This window comes from Oryzias latipes, chromosome 15 (genome assembly GCF_002234675.1).
Source record: "Oryzias latipes chromosome 15, ASM223467v1".
Classification (NCBI taxonomy): domain Eukaryota; kingdom Metazoa; phylum Chordata; class Actinopteri; order Beloniformes; family Adrianichthyidae; genus Oryzias; species Oryzias latipes.
Window position 1 is genome coordinate 2,137,573 of NC_019873.2, and position 20,826 is coordinate 2,158,398.

Genomic DNA, 20,826 nt, shown 5'->3' on the forward strand with positions numbered 1-20,826 from the left:
AAAAAGCTCCTGCATGAGGGAGAAAAAGATTCAGAGGAACAACCAGGAGCTCCATGAACCGCCCTGCAGCTCAAGTGGGACCAACAGCTCCCAAAGTCCCAAAGTAGAACTAAGATCTCCAACCAGAGCAGCGACTGAAACACTTGCAGGAAGTGGGAGTTTGCACACCAGGGCGGCTTTAACTTTTAACAAGACAGTGCAGAGGAAGGGCTGACTGGTAAATGTCACTTATCATTTTATACGGTTCTGCGAGACGAAGTTCTAACTTGTAAAATCCACACGCACATACACATTTACACACACACACACACACACACACACAGAAGACCTGCTCAGAGCTGGATTTGGGGAGTTGCTGCATCATCCTGGTGGAGAAGCTGTCACCTCTGGAGCATTGAGTTTGTGTGAATGAACCCCAGGCAAATCATGACTCTAAGTGAAAAATGCCCTTTTGTGCACTTTTCTGTGCCTGTACTTGTGCATTTGCTTGGGGGTTTCTGGGATTTGACACTTTCAAGAGTTCACTCCTGGTTTTAGGTGTATGAATGAACTGGAATCCGTTTTCCCCAATAGATTTGTACCTTTGAAGACTGTTGTCAAAATCTGTGTGTGAACTTCTGGAGTGGATTTATCCCACTGTGGGATCCTGAATTATACAGTGGGAGTGAGGAGCCTCCCGTACCCCGTCACCCTCCTTTCCTCCTTGCGTTTTCCCTCCCCACCTCCTCCAAAGCCACATAAGATTGATTGGCATAATGGAGGCATGTGAGATAATCTGATGGTCATGGTCTAGTTAAACACACCGTCTTATGATCCTTATAAAACAAACTACCTTTCCAAAAGGATAAATGTCCCTCCTCACACTCCTCCACGGGGGGAGAGGGGAGAAAAAAATCCATTGCATCCTTCATCAACTGCAAGACTTGTACCAGCTTGACAGAAATTTAATTCGAGGCAGCTCTTGAAAATAATTATTGTATTTTGAGAGGAGTAATCATTGGCCGGGACATGATTGAATGTGTCCATGCCTATTGACTTTTTCTATGATTAATAGCTTTGTTTAGTCGATATTCCCATCGAAATTGTATAATTAATTATCCCCTCCGCTGTCACGGGGGGACGATGGAGAGCCCTGATGAGTATTTGGGAAGATTAAATTTTCCGGGCGCTTGTGGCGTCAAGGGGCACCGGGGGGCCTTGCTCTGGTGGAGAAATGGGAGGAGGTGTGTGTGTGCGTGTGTGTTGGCGGTGCACCCGCCGTGTGTGTGCTGTGCATCCCTGTCTCGCACACCAACACACACAGGCCAGCCTCCCTCCTCCGTTCCATTGATTTTGTCTCAGTATCTCTTTATTGCAACTTTATCAGCGCGGTGTCGGCAGATGGGGGGGCCGCTACATGTTTGTGTACGAGCTTTAGCAAGTGATGAACCTCTCTGTCCGACATGCCTGGGCTCCTCCTGCCTCTGCCGTATTCCTGCGCATTACTCAAAAGCTGAAAGACGTTTTAAAGTGGGGAAGACGTACAAATAGAACAAATATTGCCTCAGCCCCAAACTTCCTTCATATTTCACCTGTCCGAGCTCCTAAGTGCCTTTCAGTATTCATTTAAATGGATTTTACGTCGCCTTTGTCTTTTTATTTAGCTCCAGTTCTGGATGCCCCAACAACTGACTGACTATTTCATGTGATGAGGAGAGACGGCTTTCATCTGTAGTTAGCATAGCACACTAGGCAAGTTAGCTTCATTGAACAACATCTCCAGGAAAATGTGTCTCAGTCTGGATTAAGGGGGTTAAAAACTGTCGACAGAAACAAAGTTCAGCCCAAATCAGGAAAAAGGATGGCATATCCAGACATGGTGCACTTAAGTGTGCCGGCCTGTGGTCAGCCTGAATCTGCATCACAGCTCCTTTAACAACATAATGAATGGCTGCCAGCAGTGTTAATGGGAGCAAAAACAGAAAAGCACCAAAAAAATAAAGGTTTTCTATATTTTACCAAAAGATGCCACACTCTGCCGAAGTGTTTTGCTGTGTGATAATGTGGGAAACGGCGTTAGCAGAGCGGTGCTAATATGGAGCAGCCATTTTGAATTCTGAGATTCAAATAGTTTTTTTCCACATCCAGTTAAGAAATAGTTATTTCTGTGATATTTGAAAATATCTGAAAAACAACAAACTTTCCGACCTTGTGGCTAAAATTCACACAAGTTTAATTTTTAATCACATTTAGAAAAAACTGTTTTTGCACTTTTAATAGGCAATATTTTGCCATTGTCTATCATTTTACTGTTAAAGCTAATTTAGCCTTTTATTTGCCATTTGAGGTTTTTTGAAGCTTCTTTTATTTTATGACGGTTTTTATTTAACTTGCAATTCAAATTTGAAAGTTTGGGTAATTTTGACCAATTGAAACAAGTTTTATGTAAAGAAATTAAGCCCTATTGACTCAAACACTCATCAAAACTCTTCTGCTTCAAAGTGACTGTAATTTAGCATCTATTTGAAAACATCAGTGATTTGGTGTTTCATGGCTGGAATAAAATTTCGGCGTCAAGGGTTTCAATTTGTTGTATTAATCACTTTCCTCAAAAATTTCAATATAAAAAAAGTAACAAAAATGTAGTTTGAAAGCTGCCCGGCATGCTAAAGATATGGACATCTCTGATTTAAAACCAGTGGTCATCCCTTTAAAAACATAAATTCAGGCAAGAAAACAGAAATTGTTTGAATCAATTCATTCCTTCTAATGCTTCATCTGTAACTTTTATGAAGAATGAAAAATGTCATGGCAGTGATTTTGTTTTACTGAACAAAGTGGAATCACTGGTCTGAAAAGATGAACTGAAAGAAAGCACATGGCCAGGGGAACGTGTCCTGAGGAGCACCCACGGGAACCAGACGCCACAAATACTGGAGCATCTGTTACAGTGTTTTTCAACCTTTTCTGAGCCACGGCACACTTTAACCTTGATAAAAATCCTGCGGCACACCAGCATACAAAAAAAAGAAGGGGAAACTCATGGTCTGTATTGATTTACAGTCCCTCCATGATCTCACATGCATTTTTGTGATAATTGTGGCAGAAAAAGCTGGAAGTTGCAGCTGTTTTTTCTAAAAGATGTAATAAAAGTCAAGTTAGAAGATTTAAAAACTGTTTGATGTGTGTTCGTTGTGGTTTCAAGATGTCAAAGGAAGACTGTGCGCTGAGGCGCTGTCACTTTAGCCCAATGCATCATGGGAGATGTAGTGCAAACAGTCACCGAGGGCAGACAGACTCTCTTCTCTGAGCTTCATTGTTTTGTTCACTTGTTCCACGGTCTGACACCGGATTCTGTGGAAAGCTACACCGCTAAAGACGAGCTTTAGCTGGTATTTTTGTTGAAACTGAGAGACTTTATGAGCAGAATCAGAACAAGGAAGTGAAGACTTTAACCACTGATTGGTCAGACTGATGACGTGTGATTAAGCCTCCAAGAATGATTGGTGAAGACAGTTAAAGGGGCGGGACTTTTCAGAAAACAGAGCTGAAGCTACGACTAAATCGCGGTTCCGTCATTCTTATCAAAATGTCTTTAATAAAATAAAATAAACGCAAAGAAAAAGTATTTTACGATCTTTTATATTCCTAACTACTCAGTGTTTTATCAGGGCCTGTTTGGATGAACACAGAGCTGATATCCTGGAGATGGGAAATGTTTTTAGATTAGTGAATGAGGGTGATTTCCCATGGCACACCTGACCATCTCCCGCGGCACACCGGTTGAAAAACACTGTGTTAGAGAGACAGCATTAGTGTCTGCAGCGTCTGCATTCATGGATGACAAGAACAGACAGCACAGCGTGGAGAGCAGCTCTGCATCTGCAGCCAAAAGTTCAAGTTTTCTTTTACATTCTGCAAAGTATTCATGTTTCCTTCCTGTGGGACTCTGGTGAGCTACATGTTTTGTCTGAGGACATTGTGGCTGTTAGGACGGGAGTTGGACCCTCAACCAATAAGCTACAGCCACCACTGACGTGCTGGGATCCATATTTTAGATGAAAGACCATATGTGGAAACAGAAATCACAGGACTGAAGTCACTTTCAGTGCAGTCCACTTTATTTCTATATTTTATGGACAGCATAATAAGGTACAAATGGGGGGAAAAACAGAACATCTTGTCTGAGAAACAAACTCTTGTTTTGTTGAAGTTGGTCTTGACCCCCCCCTCCCCCCGTCAGAGCCTGTTTATCGCTTTACCGCACAAAATAATGAAGATCCCATAAAAAGAAGGAAAAATATGGTCCCAGCAATGAAAGCCAAGTGCAAGGTGTAAAAATCAAATTAAATGACCTTTCACCCCAGCATTTATTGATTGGCTTCAATCGCAGCGAGTGTTGTCACAGGTGATATTTGACAATGTGTAAATCAAAGCACAATTACAGGTGGTGGACAAAAGGCCGGCGCTCTCCGAGGGACAGCCGGAGGCCAAAGATGGTGGATTTGCTCGTTTTTTTTTACCCCTCTGCTGAGCTATCCCCACCGGTCTGATTTAGGAGTGTGTTGATCATCCAAGCAAAGTCAGAAATGTGAGCCGGTGACAGGCCGGTTTTTACCCACAAGACTCCTCTCCTTTTTCACCTCTGTGTTATTGCCGCGGCGGCATTATCCCACAGCATCCCCTCCACACCTCCCAAGGTCATTTCTGGTTGACAAAGTACTGCTGGCTCTATAATGTCACAAGGCCTTGAACTCATATCAGCCGTTTTTTTTAGGCGCTGACCCGGCAGAGCAGCAGAGCATTATGCTTAATTGACCTGAGAGGAAATGTAGTGTGAAATTTGTGGCCAGCGAGTTTTCCGTTCACCTGCGCGAATTACTCAGCATTCACTGAACGCACACAAGCTGTGAATACACACAGCCATATGTTCTCTGAACGTGACACAAACACCTCTGTGCACACAGGAAGCAGTCAGCAGGTGCTAATTGCTCTCTATCCCATCAGTAAAAACGTCATCCAGACTGACAGCAGCATCGCTCTGACATTCCTACCATGGTGAAGTAGAAATTGGACTTATTGTCGTGGGCCTGAAAGAGCCAGCGGTGGTCAGGCGGTGAAAACATGGCTGAGGCGGTGGGTGTATGGTGGGATGGGGTGCACAGTGGAGCGTAGGGCTGCATCCTCCACTCTGCCATCCCTCATCCACAGTGAGTGAGTCTCTCCTGTGACCCCGGCGGTGTGAGTTTGATGAATGCAGCACATCTGCCCTTCTGAACCACTGAGACTCAGTCTGGGAGGCCCTTGCCAGTAATGGCTGCTGTTCTACACCACTGGCACATAATCACACACATGCAGGCGAGTGGGTGGGGGTGGGGGGCTCTAAATGTGGACTCACCAGTGACGTGAAGACACACAATAGCTGAACAGTCACATATTCAGAGCATAAATATGCCAGCTGAGATGGAAGGTTCTGCTGATGGAATAATACCCCAATGACATCCGCCTCCCTTCTCCTGCATCAATGTTTCTACTTTATGAGGACGTCCTTCCAGATAAAACGCTCGTGTGGCGTGTCATCTCTGCTGAGCTTTCATTATGTACCCATCCACGCTGTAATACACGTGCCATGTCATTGAGCTGCCCGTGCTACTGCTGCGTTGGGGTCTCCATCACAGCGTGTGCCGTTCCCCAGTATAGCAGCAAAGCCACGTGTTTGGGTTTCTGTCACCACAGAAGGAGGCGGGCCACAGCGAGGTCCTCCAAGGGTTGCTGGGAAACGTCTCCATCAGTCTCTCAGGGAGGCAGTCATGCAGGTGCCCCTGTTACCTGTTCATCTCCAAGATAATTAATGTGTACAAGGAGCCGCTAATTGCACTTCTCACTAATGATTTATGGCTTTTGTGAAGGCGGGACGCAGCAGGGGGGAGTGTGCATACACACCAGTGAGTGAGTACAGCTGGGTGAGGAGACATGATTGATGAAGAGTGTGTGGATGTACTGTTGTTGTGGACGGATGGACCTCAGCAGGACAGGGCGGTGACACACACACACACACACACACACGCACACACACATGCTGTGGGTCCCGCTCCACGCTCAGGCATGCGGAAGAGCCTGAATGAGCCTGAAGATGGGATCCTGATCAAATGTGTTTGACGCCCCGTCACCTCACCGAGGCTGCAGCCTCCTGATTGATGGCTATTGACCAGCTTCAGCTGACTTCAGGAGTTAGACTGAACTCTGAATCCAAAAAATTGGAAGCCAATGCAGACACTCAGGTCGCTTCTCCTGGTCAAGAATCAACCGTATCCACCTGTGGAGGTGAACAGCAGACATGGAGGGTTAATCTCTGCGTCCTGCAGCTTCAAGTAACTGTGAGGATTTTCTGTGTCTCACTCTGTTCTTTTTGTGTTTCTGCAGCTTTTAGAGTTTGATAAAGAACTGACACCATTCAAGGATCGGCTGATTGAATTGGAGATCTCTTTCCCCCCCAGGTATGAATCTATCCCCCCCATTTCATTGCTGACTTTTCTGGACTAACCATGCAAAATGTGTAAGACATGCACATGTAACACACACATAAAATATACACACACATTACAAAGCATCCTTTAACCCTTTGAATATTTTATGAAATCCCTCCCACCGGAGGAATGTTTATTCAGCCCCGTACAAAGTTGCATTACCCCCCCCTTGGCATTTTCATAAATAGTTATTTGGAGAGCACAGCATCCATTTGGCTGCTGTCAGTCTCACGCATCACGTGTGCCATTAGCATGCTGGCTCTTCCAGCGGTTTCTGATGTGTGTGTGTGTGTGGGTGTGGGTGCGTGTGTGTAGGGGGGGGGTCTGAGCCAGTCCTCTGCTCCTCTTCAAACAAATGCATTTGCAATTAGCCCTTTCAGAGGAGAGGGAGGGCAAACAAGCGGCCGGGCGCGGAAATATGTTCCGGGAGCAGCACGTTAATGACGCTTGACCTTTGCCGTCGGTTCTGACTCAATCAGTGCAGATAATGAAACGCTGTAATCAAACAATAATTACTTGATAAACTGCTCTGGTGGCAGGCACGGGGTGTGTGTTCATGTGTGTGTGTGAGGGAGAAGAAGACATCGGAGGATCAAAGTGTGCATGTGAATGACTTTGAGTGGGAGAGGTGGGCACACGTGTCAAGGTTCTGCCTGTCCCTGTTTTTTAAACGACTCTGTGTCTTAATCAGAGAGCCCATTTACATCACTTTACATAAGTGACAGGTGAATTTATTGTCTTTTTACGCTGGCTGACTCCTGCACCTATCCATATGAGAGTGAATCATCTTTCCACAGGGACGGCTGAACGCGCCGCAGTGAAAGAATACAAATGATTCCCACATACTTGAGGCAATGAGGAATCAAATTGATGAAACCTGGGAACAGCGTATGAAATCTGATTTGATCGACTCCTTCTGTGCGACAAACCACATCATTGTCAGCCTGGTGATACGCAGCAGCGGCAGCCTAGTTAAATTTAAACAGGCTAGTTCTCCCACTCCTCACCCACACATGCTGGTGTGGTCGGACCCCTCCCCATGTCAGCTCTGCCTCCTTGAGCAATCAAGCTCTGACAATGGTCCTCCATCACATTGCCTGCTCCGGACCGGCCCCCCGCCATCTGTGAGGTTATTACTCCATTGACTGCAGGTCATCAGACCCTCACACATGCATCCACAAACACGGCTCATTTTGCTTTCAATCCATAAATCAATACCGATCAGGAGCGTTTAATCCCCGTGTTGCTCAGTGGGAGATTAAAGGAAGCGGGACGTCCTGCAGAGCAACAAGTGCAGATCAGAACACAAAGCAAGTTCTGGACACACAGTATCCCTGACAGCCATTTATTACATCTTTAGAGCACATGTGTTACATTGAAGAACTGACGGTCGTTCCAACACACCAAAAAGTTCCGTGTCTCATACCGCCTGTCAAGATTAGACAAATGTACTTGTTAGGGTTTAGAGTTCTGCAGTGTCAGGAAAAGTCTGGCTGAAGCATTGTCAGTGTGCTGGAAGGAACAAACCTCCTCTTCCTCAGACTTTAATGCAGGAATTCTTCTCTGCGGGGCTGCATAGCTCTCAGGCTGTAAAGCACATGTCTCTTCACTTTCAAGGAGTCATCTGTCAGGGTTGGATGTGACATGTCTAAGTACCTGGGCACGGGGTGAGGAATTTGCCCGGGTCTTGTCACAGTTGGACCTGGAGCCAGTTGGCTCCTGTGCACCAGCGGCTCACACAGAGGAGCGCATGTGTGACTCTGGGCTTTTCTAATCGCACATCTGAGAGAGAAAAATGACTTTATTTATTCAATTATATGCAGTAGAGACCGTTTCTCTATCATGTGTAATACATAAAACTGCAAGCAGCCATTAGGCCATTGACTGCAGCACAGCCAGTAATGAAAGTAATGGTAAGTTTTGCTGGAGATCATGGTACCTTTTTATTTCATGGCGTAACTTAGGTTATATCCCCTAAAACACATGAAGGCACCCCTAACTTATTCATGTATTTTGATTTATTTAAGGGAAAGCTTTTAGTACTACTCTGATCTGATTTCCGTTCTGTTTTTTTGCACCAGATCGATGCAAAAATTGAATCGAGACCCCCGGCTTCTGGAAAAAATGCAGTAGATGATGAGGGGAGGGATGGAGAATGTATTCTGCCTGTAACATGGTTACTGAAATGGGCTTTGAGGGAGATTTTGAGTGACATCGGAGCAGCAGAACAACTCTATCAATGGCCAAATCATGAGTGATTTCAGAGCAGGAAGAGGGTGTGGGAAGAAAAATGATTGAAGCCAGAAGAAGGAGGGATGGCTACAGCCACCTGGCAAAGTAAAGGCTGGAAGAAATCTAAGCTTTACCGATGTGCGGCTGCTGTTGGGGAACACTGACAGACGTTTGAGTGATAACGTGACTCTTGTTGCTGGGTTTTAGTTTTAGCTGTAATCTGTAAAGACTGCATTAAAGATCTGCAAATACATTTTATGATAGTTTGGTCTAGATTTCTATCCAGACGCGCTTTCTTCACTCATTCCAGGACAACCACCTGCCTTACCCAATTACCAAATCCACTTCACTGCATGAAATAATACTTGAAATAGCATGCAGGGAGTTCCGGTTCTAAGCCGTGGTTTAAGATCCAGAACCTTAAAAAACTGCCAGAACAGAAAAAGAGCAGAGATACAGATGTTTGCTTTGAAATTTACCAGGCAGGGAAAAAGTTCAGCAGTTTAGCTTGAACTTCACTTTCAGAAACGACGTAAACGTCAGCACAACATGACATTCACTTGTATGGATTTTAAAACCTTTATTGAGACAAACGTGATCTGTACCCACCCTATCCAAGAAGTGAAGGAGCCTTCTGCAGTGAGTCAGCTCTAACCGCCACACCAACATTATTAAGTCACTAAATGACTTTCATTGGTGGTTTCTGTGGGACGCCCCTATCCCCCCATGTTAGTGTGCATAAAGAGGGAGCAGACTAGACCAAGCTAGGAGACTTTTGGTCAGTATGGCTCCTTGACACTTTTTCCAGCTGGGAGTCAGAGGGTGACTTCAGTCCTGCCTGTCTAGGTCAGATTCCCACAGAAGAGGCCAGGAGGTTCAGTTTCAGGGCTGTTAGGAGGCAGAACCTCCTGTCCACTTTTCAAGGAGGGGTTTTGGAGCCTGGCAGAACCTGTCTGACGCCTCCAACAACACTGGTGGAGGCCTGAAGACGGATGCTGAGCACATCAGACCAGCAGGGATTTGCAGTACAGAGGCACACATGGATACCTGCCAGTTTTTCAATAGCTGCTAATAAGAGAATATGAGGGATTTGTCAGATCAGTGGAAAATTCCTCATAGGAAGTGCTCGCACAGATGGCTCTTGTGTTGACAGTAGCCTTGCTTGTTCTGTGAACAACACTCCCCCAGCTCTCTAAAGGCCTGCACAAATGATCTCACCCTCTCTGTATGTATATTTAATTGTGTGTACATTAGTTCTGCAGCCTTTGTGTACCTCATATGTGAAGGAAGCTTCTTGTTCACGGCTCCACGAGGATCTGTGGCGCACTGAGGCACAGTTTGAGGATGGATGTTGAGTTGGAGTTGCTGGGGGGGGGGCATGTTCGGGCTGGTTCCAACGTTACAAGCTGATCTGCTGAACAGGAACATTGTCCTACAAGCAGCATCCATCATCCCAGAGAAGCAGTGAAAGTGAAGAGGACTGTGGGAATGATAGCTGAGGACTTGCTGCTGTCATGTGTGGTTGCTCCTTGTCTGAGACAATGCTGCGGGAGGGGGGGGAGGGGGGGCTCGTCAAACACAATCTTGTGTTGAACGGATTAAATGGATGCCATCTGTGTCGCCTCGTCTTCATTTAGAGCAGCTAAAGGCAGAAACTGGCGTAGCTGGGCCCATGAGCTTCTCCCTCCTTTTTCTGTTATTTCGTCAACAACAGCAAGCAAACGCAAATGTTAGGAAAGTTTTTCTAAACACACTTTCACCCAATCACAGTTCAGCAATATCCGCTCCTGATAAGGCCTCCTCTGGGTTTCAGCCCTGCCTGTATCCTCAGGTTGTGTTGCCTTTTTTAAATACTCCAACAGCTAATAGGAAGTGAAGTGTTCTCCCTGTCCTTTTATCATGCTGCCTGCCTTTACATGGAGTTTGAAACGACATAAAGGTGTTAAGGGCTGGTGCCCTGCATGTTTTCCAACTATTGTAGCTTTTCATTGATTACCTGTTCCAGGAAATCTGCAGCAAGTAGGGTCAAGTTTCTGAAAACCAGTAGGATGCCGGCCCTCGAGGTCTGGAGTATTACACCTCTGCCTTAGTCACAACTGTCCTCATGTGGATACAGGCTGTCTGTGGGGGAAAAATGGGCGAATCTGTACGCTTCACTTTTTCTACGGACATGCTGCAGGCAAGTGAAACGCAGGCGCGTTAGTGCTGTTCACATGGAATGTGCGCACTCCTCGGATGTCCCTTCCGTGCAGCCTGGATGTCTGAAATGAAGAAATTAGACAGAAGGTAGTTTGTGCAGGCATCGTACAGGCACTCAGAATCACATGCACACCCTATGCATGCATGCAGCCCTAAGTGCAGTCAGTGAGCGCACGTCACTAATGACTGGAGTGTTGTATAAAGGGCACCCTGTGACAGCATCACCCATGTGTCATAAGTGCATGGAAGTTACACTATCCTTACAAATATTTCACGAAACAGTCACTGCGTGCACAACAATGGTACGTTCCATTTTCATGAGGTGGTCGCACAAACCTCAGGGAACTGCACTTCTCTTAAGATGCAGCCCCTCCTTTCTACAACCTTCTATGGGCCCAGAGAAAACACCCAACACCTGTACAGGTGCATGCAAAAAAAGGATTTTCTAATCAAAGAAAGTTTCCTCTGGAACTGGACAGTGAGGTCAGCAAGAAAAAGGAAAAATCGTCTCTGACAGGGAGGACTGCATCAGGTAACCCCCCTCCCTCCACCTCCAGGCATGCTACTGTTGCAGTTATGGGTTTGAACTTATAATCAGAACAATTAGTCTAACTTTGCCAGCACTCCCAACCTACAGCCCCCCCCCATGGCCCATGAACGTGTTTGTGACGTTTAGCTGCTGCATTCAACAGCAGCTGAATGTAACAATGCTGATAACGGCTCCAATGCTCTTATCAGCATTGGAGCCAGCGGAGGGCGCGGTGAAAGGGAGCAGCTTCTACTCGCACACAGGAATGGGACTTTAATGATCATTGGGGTTTTCTTGAATCAGCCTTTACGACGTCTGCCTGTCATCAGAAGTGCCTCCATAGGAGCCTGAGGAAGTTTGCTCTCCAGAGTTCATTGTTTGAAGGAGGTGTGGGGAGGCAAGCTTGATTTTTCTCCCTATCTCTTTAACACTTAAATGACCCCACACTTGTTAGTCAATAAAGCCATCTGAGTCCCTGATAGGAGAGCTGCCAGCCTGCCGTCTCCCAGGAGGCAGGAGCGCCCGGGCCACCCTGAAGCTGAGCGGCGGTCCCGGCTCTTTGAAGCTCTCTCTCTGCCCTCAGTTTGCCGTCTTTATCCCTTCTCTCTGCATCCCTGAGTTTCTGTTTCTCTCACCCTATTCTTCAGGCCGTCTTTTATCCCACTATCCTTCTTCAGCCTCCGTTAGCATACCAAAACTCATGCATTCTCCCTGTGGCTTCAGGGCCATTTATGCTAATTGGAGGCGGAGCCTTCTTTGAGTTGCTCTCTGCAGGTCTATTTGTACACCTGTTAGGGGCGTGCTGTGTGCATATACCACCTCATCATTTCACTTACCGCGCTGATGGTCACCGTCTCTGGGCTGCTTTGGCGATGTGACTGATTTCCGTTTCACCACATGAGAAAACGGATGGATCAGCAGCACACGTGATGGCGTCACGTCTGTGTGCCACAGCCCGGGGTAACTCCTGTTTACACGGAACACATGTTCACACATGCTATCCAAAGGTAAAGAGCTGGAGGTTTTACTGATCAAGGCGTTGCAGCTGCAGAAGAGAAAAGGTCAAAATAGTTTGATTACTTTGACTGTAGGTTTTTCTGACGAGGACAGCTCTTATAAGTAAATATATGGATTTTTTTATCCTCCACAATGGAATCTAGGCTTTCCTAATTCTAATATGTTTAGATTTTTTAATGGACTTTAATCTTTCTGTAAAAATATTGATAATGAAAATCTCAGAATTATGACTTTTTCTCATATTTTTAATTATCAAGAAAGAAACGATGTTTGTTTGAAAAATGATCATTCTTATTGCCTTCTTTGTTGATTACAAAATCACAAATATTAGCATTTTTCTTTCACATTGTACATGTATATTTATAGATTGATGTGGTGAGAACTTTCTTTTACCTACATTGTGTTTATTCTTGCTCTTAAAAGAACTCTAAAGTCGGCAGACTGTGCTGATATTCCCCAAAAGGCCCCTCAGTGGGGGCCAAGGAGATGAAATTAGCTGTAATTAGGTGCAGCAGGACATAAATACAATACTGATCCACAAGAACAAATGTGTTTGTAGTGTCTGTGAGAACAGTGATGTGAATGTGCAAACGGTGAAAGAAACCAATCAGATGTGTAATCTGCTGTAGCATAAAGTCCAATTAAGCTATCAGGGCTTGGCAAGTGCGATGAATCAAAAGCCCAGTGTGTGTGTGTGTGTGTGTGTGTGTGTGTGTGTTTATTTTGCCATTAGGGCCTCTCATCCTCAGAGAAGAGGCACTTTGTGTGCTGCTACAGTTAGCACGCGTGGCACTGAAGGAGCAAATTGGATTGGTATTACAGAATGTAAGCCCGGTGTTACATCCTGATGAGCACAGACAAACAAATTGGATCGGTGGCGTGCAAATCTGAAGAAGTTTGAAGAGCCGAAGGGGCAAATTGAATTCTCAACAATGTAAATCTGCATGGGCTGGAAGGCTCGCCGCCCGCATCCATCCCTGCTGCGGCTTAAATCATGCGATTGTTCCCTGCTGTTCCTGAATACCATCTCTCATGGCCATTTGCTGCGACACCTAATCTGTTTTTGATGAGCGTGTAGGGATGTAGCTATGCATATGGGCAACTGAATGTCCCGCTTCATCTAAGTCACACTACTCCTTCCTGTTTGATGTTCTCCCTCTGCCGCGTGCACACAGCCTGCACGGCTGGCAGGAAAGCATGGCTGCCATAGAGCCATCCATGCATGTTGATTCAAAAGATTACTCAGATGATTGGTCGTATTAATGGACCTCCTGTTTTCTTGGGAAAACATTTAGATCTCTGTCTGAGATCTCACATTTATTCCTCATCTCCCCTTTTTAATTCAACATTTCTCTGCCTCCTTCCTGCAGTCCCTCATTCTGCTATTTAAACTTCAGTGTCTCTGATGCCACTAAAATCGTAAGCGCTTTGAGCGATTGGACAAGTGCAGATGAATCGAATCCATCATTATTATGATTATAGTTCCCTCTCTCCTGGCTGAGCGTTCTGCCTTTGTGTTTTCAGTTATCCTTACAGTGAAGACAGCACCCAGGGGAAGGAGTACATGAACACCAGATGCCCTGCCTGGTGTGACCGAATCCTCATGTCTCCGTCTGCCAGAGACCAGTTCTTTAAGGTGAGCCGGTCCATCACAAGCCACAAAAACACTTCCGTTTGGACGTTTGATGTCTCACAAACATTTCTGCCCTAAATTTCACCAAGAAGCAGGTGGATGTAAAGACGTTCATGACATCTGTGTGTGTTTGGGTGACACTCCGTATCTTCGTCGCTTTTCTTTCTCAGCTGAAAGGATGACTTTTCTGTCAAAATCTCACCACCCAAAGAGCAGATTTCCCCTGGACCTGTTGTCTTCACGAGGCGCCTCATGTGCCACGATCCGGGCCTGGTCCTGATCCGTCTCTTTCAGGGCGGTCTCTGCACAGTTTGCAGCCTTTTCACCTTTCTCCCGCCGGATTGCAGACGAGTTGTTTTCCATGAGGCAACGCCATCCAAGGGCTTCACTGCTTGGAGTCTGAGTTTTCTCTGAAGTTGTGCCTGTTTTTCCTGCTGCCTTTCATCTGTTAATGTGTGCAAAGAGATGCAGCTGTGTTGTGTACAGTGGCGGCCCCCACTGCTCAGGAAGTGAGGCTCCTTTTGTCATCTGCAAATGAGACTTTCCTTCCTGACGAACCAGCTTTGCCGACCAAAGCATCAGAGCGTGGAGAACGGCACTTTCAATGAAGCATAATGAGGTGCTTGTGTGTTGCATCCAATCCAATGAAGGTGTGTTTGTCACACAGACACACTATATTGTTTGCTTTCCCCCCTGAAGTAGCGGCTAATTGCTGGTGATGCAGGGACGGAGCCGGACAGTTAGTGCTTCTGCAGATTGGCTGATGATTCACTGAGCGCGCTCTCTGGCTCGGAGCGTTACAGATTGTTGAGACATGGGCCTGTAAACAGCCCGGCGCGTGGCGTCATTTATCATGGCACGCTCGGTTAACTTGCCATCATGTTATTTTCTGCTTGCCGAGCCCTAACACGCCAAAGGTTGCCCGCTGGCTGTGCAGCGCAGCACCAGCTCCGGGAGCGCCGGTAATGAATGTTTAGCCGAGCGAGCGCTCCCCCCTGCCAGAAGGCCCGGGTAATTTGTTTATCTGTCTAAAGATTATGCAGCCCGAAAATCCACAATTTTATGCCGCCTTTGTAAATTATCAAGTGTGTGTTTGATGAATGTATCGCGGGCTGCAGGAGGCAGCGGCGCGGGCCGCCCGCTAGACGAATGGAGGGTTGGCAGCGCGTGGAAAAGGTAGTGAGGTGGAGGCGCGGCTATGCTGACCCCCTCCACCGCTGGATTGGTCTGAAGTTAATTTAGAATTTACTTTATGGTTCATTCTCAGGCTCTTTGTCTCTTTCTTCTGAAGCAGGAGAGCAGATCCGGTGCACGAGTGTGTGTGGCGGAGTGGGAGTGTTTAAAAAATCTTTAGTTCAAGCAGACATTTGTGATTTATACTCCCGCCTGCAGACTCATGTGAGCGAGCAGCGGCGACTCTGTGCGAGAACGGGATAGAGAAACAGGATTCTCTCAGACCGGAGCTCAGCTGTCCTTTGGAGGGAATGATGGGGTGGGGGGTAACTTAGGCCTCTGTTTGCTGCATTCCAGGTTAAAATGTTTGTCAAAGCCGGAAGTCTACCTTCAGTTTTCTCCATGGCTCGTGGAGGAGGTGAAAGTCAAAAATGTACTCCGGTTCGATGCCAGACGCACAGACATTTGGTTCTTTCTATCAGAACAACTTTGCTGTGAGCGACACAAGCCTGAACAGCAAGCAGGTGAAGGACACACCTTTCTGCTCAGAGGTCTGCTTCATTTAGCCTCGTGGTTGACGTGAGCATCACAGCTGGTGACTGGAATAAACCTCACTTACCGTTAAAGCACTTTGACCTGGTAAATGTTGGTGTGTTTAATAGATGCATCACAGGTTATGTTATACTGGCTTTATTTCCTGCTGCTTTCACGATTTTTTCTTTTAAAACTGCAGTTTTTTCTGTCTGGGGGGTGGAGGGTAAATAACAAAACATGTTTTTTGTTTAATTCTGACAAGACAGCAATATCTAAGAGTAACCACAGTAATACTGGTTTATGGTGTGTGTGTGTGTGAGGGATGAAAAGGCCGTGGAAAGTGATTTCATTCATTCATCTTCCAAACTGGCTTCTTCCTCCCAGACTCACAGGGACGTTGGGCGCTGGAGCGTCCCTGTGGGGGCTCGCCCTCCTGGACAGTTCTCCAGGCCATTGCAGTGGAATTAGAGCATGGGAGAAAATGTGCTGGATTCTCACGCTACGTTCACACCGGGCGTGTGACACGCATTCAACCACGTGCTAAAGTCCCGTTTTTGTACGCACTTTCAGCATGTGCTGTTCACACTGGGCAAGCAGGGAGGGGCTTCTTCTTCTTTTACCACTGTCCTTCCCCTACAGATGGAAGAGGCATGCTTTCAAATGCCAACTTGGTGTCATAAACTGCAATCATTAACCTCTCCTCCATGATCAACTTTCTAAGGATTGGCGCTTCCGTGAATTGAAAAGGACGCCATCCATACGTCACTAACGAATCCAAGTCCCTGATTGGTCAAAGTTCTACTTGTTTCATCTTCAACACGGGTTCAATGACCACGCGTTTGTATGTAGAGCCTGAAAAGGGTCTCAAAAGGCGACGCCTGCCTTTGAGAGTTTTGAACTTGGAAGCTCTCAACGCACATTCACGCGTCTTCACACAGACTCTCTGGAAGTGGACGCTTGAACGCGCATCGCCGAGGATGGGGTGAACGTAGCTTCAAACTCTGCGGTTCACATTCTGCTGCTTCATCGTGAACGTCTGCGACACTTTAGGAATGGAATGAATAGAAGAACATTTGTGACGATCCTCCGTCAGCATTTACGTTTCTGCTGACCCTTCATGCACAGGTTTTCCTCTCACCGTGTTTCAGCTGTTGTGCTCCAAGTGTTGCTGATGACTTCATAAAATCCTACAGAGTGACGATGACCCTTTGTGAGAGGAAGCTGCTGTTTATCATCTAGCTGCTCCACTTTCAGAGGATTGTTTGACTTTTCCTGTTAAAGGTTTGATTTTCATCCTACTAATTGAGTTCAATGAAGCGTCTGCATTGATCGCTCCTCCACCCATGTGCCATAAAACACGCAGCAGGACTGTACAAACACGGCTGACCGTGTTCAACGCCGCTGGTCTGAATGTGACAAATGAAACTCCTCACACTGTTTGGTTTTGTGTCTCTGCAGCCGGAAAATGAAGAGAAGTCTGTAACGTATGATAACATTGGAGCCAATGTCTGCATGGGGGACCACAAGGTAACACCGAGGCTCCGCCCACACACCCACTGTTTATGATTTCAGGGTCCTGCGCTCGTGGACATAAACTCCAAAGCATCTTAATCTGTTGAATTTCTTGTAGAAATTCGAAACATATTCAAAAGGTGAATGTCGGCTAACGTTCAGCTGTCAGTCAAACCTTCAGCAAACATCCAGCAGTTTCACGTTTTCATGTAATCAGAGATGCACAGCGTTTGTTTCAGCATGTTTCTCTGTTCTCGGGGTTTTACCTCTAACTTTGCTGAAAGATTCAAAGCTTCAAGGCTTCACTTTAACCTGAGAGAGTGACCCCTGCTGGCCAACTGAGGCATTGTAGCCTTTAAAGTGTGTGAGAGAAACGCTGGCATGCATTCAATCCATGTCAGTGTATTTAAACTAATGAATGTTTACGTCATTCATTCCTAGTCAAAGAACTACTATGCTGGTGTTGGAAGTTTAAAGGAGTCAGAGGCCTGATAAAACACAAATCTCACAATAAAAACAGGATTTTTCTGATGAAACAACGAATGGATGTAAATCCTGTATCTTTATTGATCCATTCTGCTGCAGCTTTTTAACTTTCATCCATCGACAACATGAAGCCAAAAAGAAGAAACTTAGAATAATTCAAACCTGTATTTATTTCAACTGAAGTAATTCTGGCATTTTTAATCCCAGTTTTGGAGATTAAAACAGTAAATTTCATATGAAATGCAAACAGGAAGTTGTGTGTCAGTTAGAGCAGGGGTCTGCAACTGTTAACACTAAAAGATCCGTTTGGTCCAGTTTCTAACGAATCAGAACCCAGGAAGAGCCACAAAGTCCCACTCTTAGAAAAAAACACTTTATTTATGTTTTTCTGGTCATTTATTTATAATATGTACCTTTTAAATGCTTACAATAACTGAATTTTAAAAGTGTTTCATTTTTCTATAAAAAAAAAACACCTCAGCATCTCTACTGTTGACAGCCGCTCATGCAGGTTCCTTTCAAAATAAAGCACACCCTGTGTCTGATTAGATCCTGCTGCTGCTGCTGCAGATTTACTTGAATTAAAAAGGCAATTATTGTAACTTTGATGCTCCATCCTCCTTTTTTACTCTTTACTATCAAAAATAAACCCGTCAACATTGGTGTAAAATCTGTTTTTGTATCTATACAAGTAAATGCGAATGTATTTACTTTAGGAGCTTTGCCTCTGAACAACTAGACACTGTTGTGTAGCATAGATTAGAACACTAAACATAACTGACTCAATATTTACTGAAATTGTTGGCATTTTTCTTCAAAGAGCCACCATGGAGGCATAAAGGAGTCGCATGCAGCTCTGGATGCAGTCCCCTGTGTTTAACTTCAACTATATTGGAATTATTCATGTTGATATAAAGGTGCTGAAAGCATCTGGGGCGGCGGTGTGAGGCGCCTCAGCCATGCTGCGCGGCGTGACGCAGACTGAGGGCGCACTCAGACCTGCGGCGGCCTCGCCACAATCACAGCTGCCTCTGTTTGAAAAGGGCCCGCTGTAGTTAGCACACAGGCCCAAAAATGCACTGTGAGTTTAACCTTTGTGTCGTGGGGGGGTTCGGGGGTCCTTCTCACTGTGGTTTGTTTCTGTCTCTCTGCCAGCCCGTCTTCCTGTCCTTCCGAATAGCAGCGGGGGCAGGTAAACCTAATGCAAATAAGCACAAGTGTTGTGTGGTGCAGTGATTTTGTGGTAAATATGATTTTTTTAATTCCAATTCTTCCCATTGTTTGCAAATGTTTGCTTTGATTTGCTTGGTTCTCTCATGACCTTTCACAAATGCTTGAAGGCAGAAGTCCCTGTTTGAAGAGTTTTATTGCAGAATAAAACTTGTCACCTCACCACTTAAAATGCCAGAGTCGTTTTAAGACTAACCCGCTGGAGCAGCATTGTTTTCCTGTTCTTGAACTAACGTCCTGCAGCTGTGAGCCAGGCTGCCGCGGTCCACTCAAACCCGGCGTTTTCTCTTCCACAGGGAGGTGCTGCCAAAGGGGGGAGAACATATTCCGTGAAGCGCCTCTGTGAGAAGATCAGAGACGCACACACACAGATACACCATTTGCACAAGCCTACACTGAAAGCCCAAACTCCTACAGCAAGGCTGCGCAGTCGCAGTCGTGCAGACCCCTCCTCGCTAAACCTTCGGTCCTCAACACTCGGTGACCCCTGAGGGCCCGGCTCCAGGACAGACGCATCGCTGGCCTCTCCGTTGCCACGCAACCCCGATTCCCAGAGAAAACAAAAGAACCGGACAGTCTTCTCCCTCCACAGCTTCAGCGACAAAACTCTAATGGAGGTGGTACTACACACTTCTAAGACCACACTGCCCATTTTAGGTAGGCCTCTGTGTATAGAAGCTACTTTCCAGATATTATTTAAGGTGTTTAAAAAAGAGTGCAATGCAAAAAAAGGTTGTGTCTGTAGATTGTTAGGGTTATTTGTACATTTGAATAACATAGAATTGTTGTTGGTTTTATGGCTGTGCTGTTCTCTGACCAAACTGTGGTCTCTGCACCACGGCCACATCAGTGGAGGCTTTGTCTTTTATATGCTTTACTTTTAAAAAGATAATTTATGATTCTTATCAAAATGTTTCTGCTGAGGCGATGAAAGAAGCCGAGGGATGGAAACATTTGGGACTCTCAGCAATGTTTTAAGCAGTGCCATAGAGCATACAAGTATATATATATATATATAAATATAAAGTATATAAGAGGAGTTTTCCTATATAGCTCTCTCACTTAATGCCATTACTCTAACTTATTTCTATAAGATTCTGGTTCTGAATGTTTGGTAGGTTTGGGTGTCCTAAAAATGTAAACGGTTTTGTTTTTTCTTCATGTTTGTTTTCTGCATTACGGTGCCAAGTATCCCACACAGACGTGAGATGTGTAACAATCCTTTAAGGTGTAGATTCTACAGCTGTAAGAGAAACTCTAAATGTGAGGAGAAAGCCTCTGCTTTTCCGCCGTTTTCACATGGTTTCCTTGGCCACACTACAGCATTCAGGCTGTTCCAAGCCGCCATGATCTCTGCAGCTGGAAAGTCTTCTGTGCTTCTTGCAGCCTTTAGGTTTTTCTTTGGTGACTTTAGGTTGAAGTGGAAAAAACAAACAAAATAAAGGACATTTTGGTTTTTTTCCATGTGGACAGTTTTGAGTTTGCTTAAAGCTCCTGTTTTGTCTCCACTCCATCAAAAGCAAATAGAGATTTTTTGGAGCCCCCTCTGGACGGCCTGCCGTCTTTAGGTGATGCACTTCTCAAGCAATAAAAACATTAGAGCTCAACTTTGTCCTCGTTTTTTTTTTTATTCACAGATTCCTCTTAAGATCTGCTAAATGTTCTGGTGTCGGCCTCTTTCCACCGTCTGAGAGCGCGATAATTATTCCGAAAACCTCTGATGAATTTCTACAAACTAAAGTTGAAGCTGAGACTGTGATGTTCCTGCAGTGGGA

At 45.5% G+C, this 20,826-nt stretch overlaps 1 protein-coding gene across 2 annotated transcripts in view; it reads left to right on the forward strand.

The window, feature by feature from the left end:
* The window catches only part of inpp5a (inositol polyphosphate-5-phosphatase A), a 114,167-nt gene extending 93,509 nt beyond the window's left edge, over window positions 1–20,658 (forward strand). The window contains exons 12-16 of one of the 2 annotated variants that reach the window (XM_011484012.3): window positions 6,403–6,476; window positions 14,008–14,119; window positions 17,282–17,350; window positions 18,977–19,064; window positions 19,348–20,658. In XM_011484012.3, the coding sequence (XP_011482314.2) occupies window positions 6,403–6,476; window positions 14,008–14,119; window positions 17,282–17,350; window positions 18,977–19,057 (336 nt within the window). In that variant the 3' untranslated portion in view covers window positions 19,058–19,064; window positions 19,348–20,658. The remainder of the gene's footprint in view (window positions 1–6,402; window positions 6,477–14,007; window positions 14,120–17,281; window positions 17,351–18,976; window positions 19,065–19,347) is intronic. The other variant, XM_020709239.2, reaches the window with a different exon arrangement.
* Window positions 20,659–20,826: the final 168 nt, after the last annotated feature.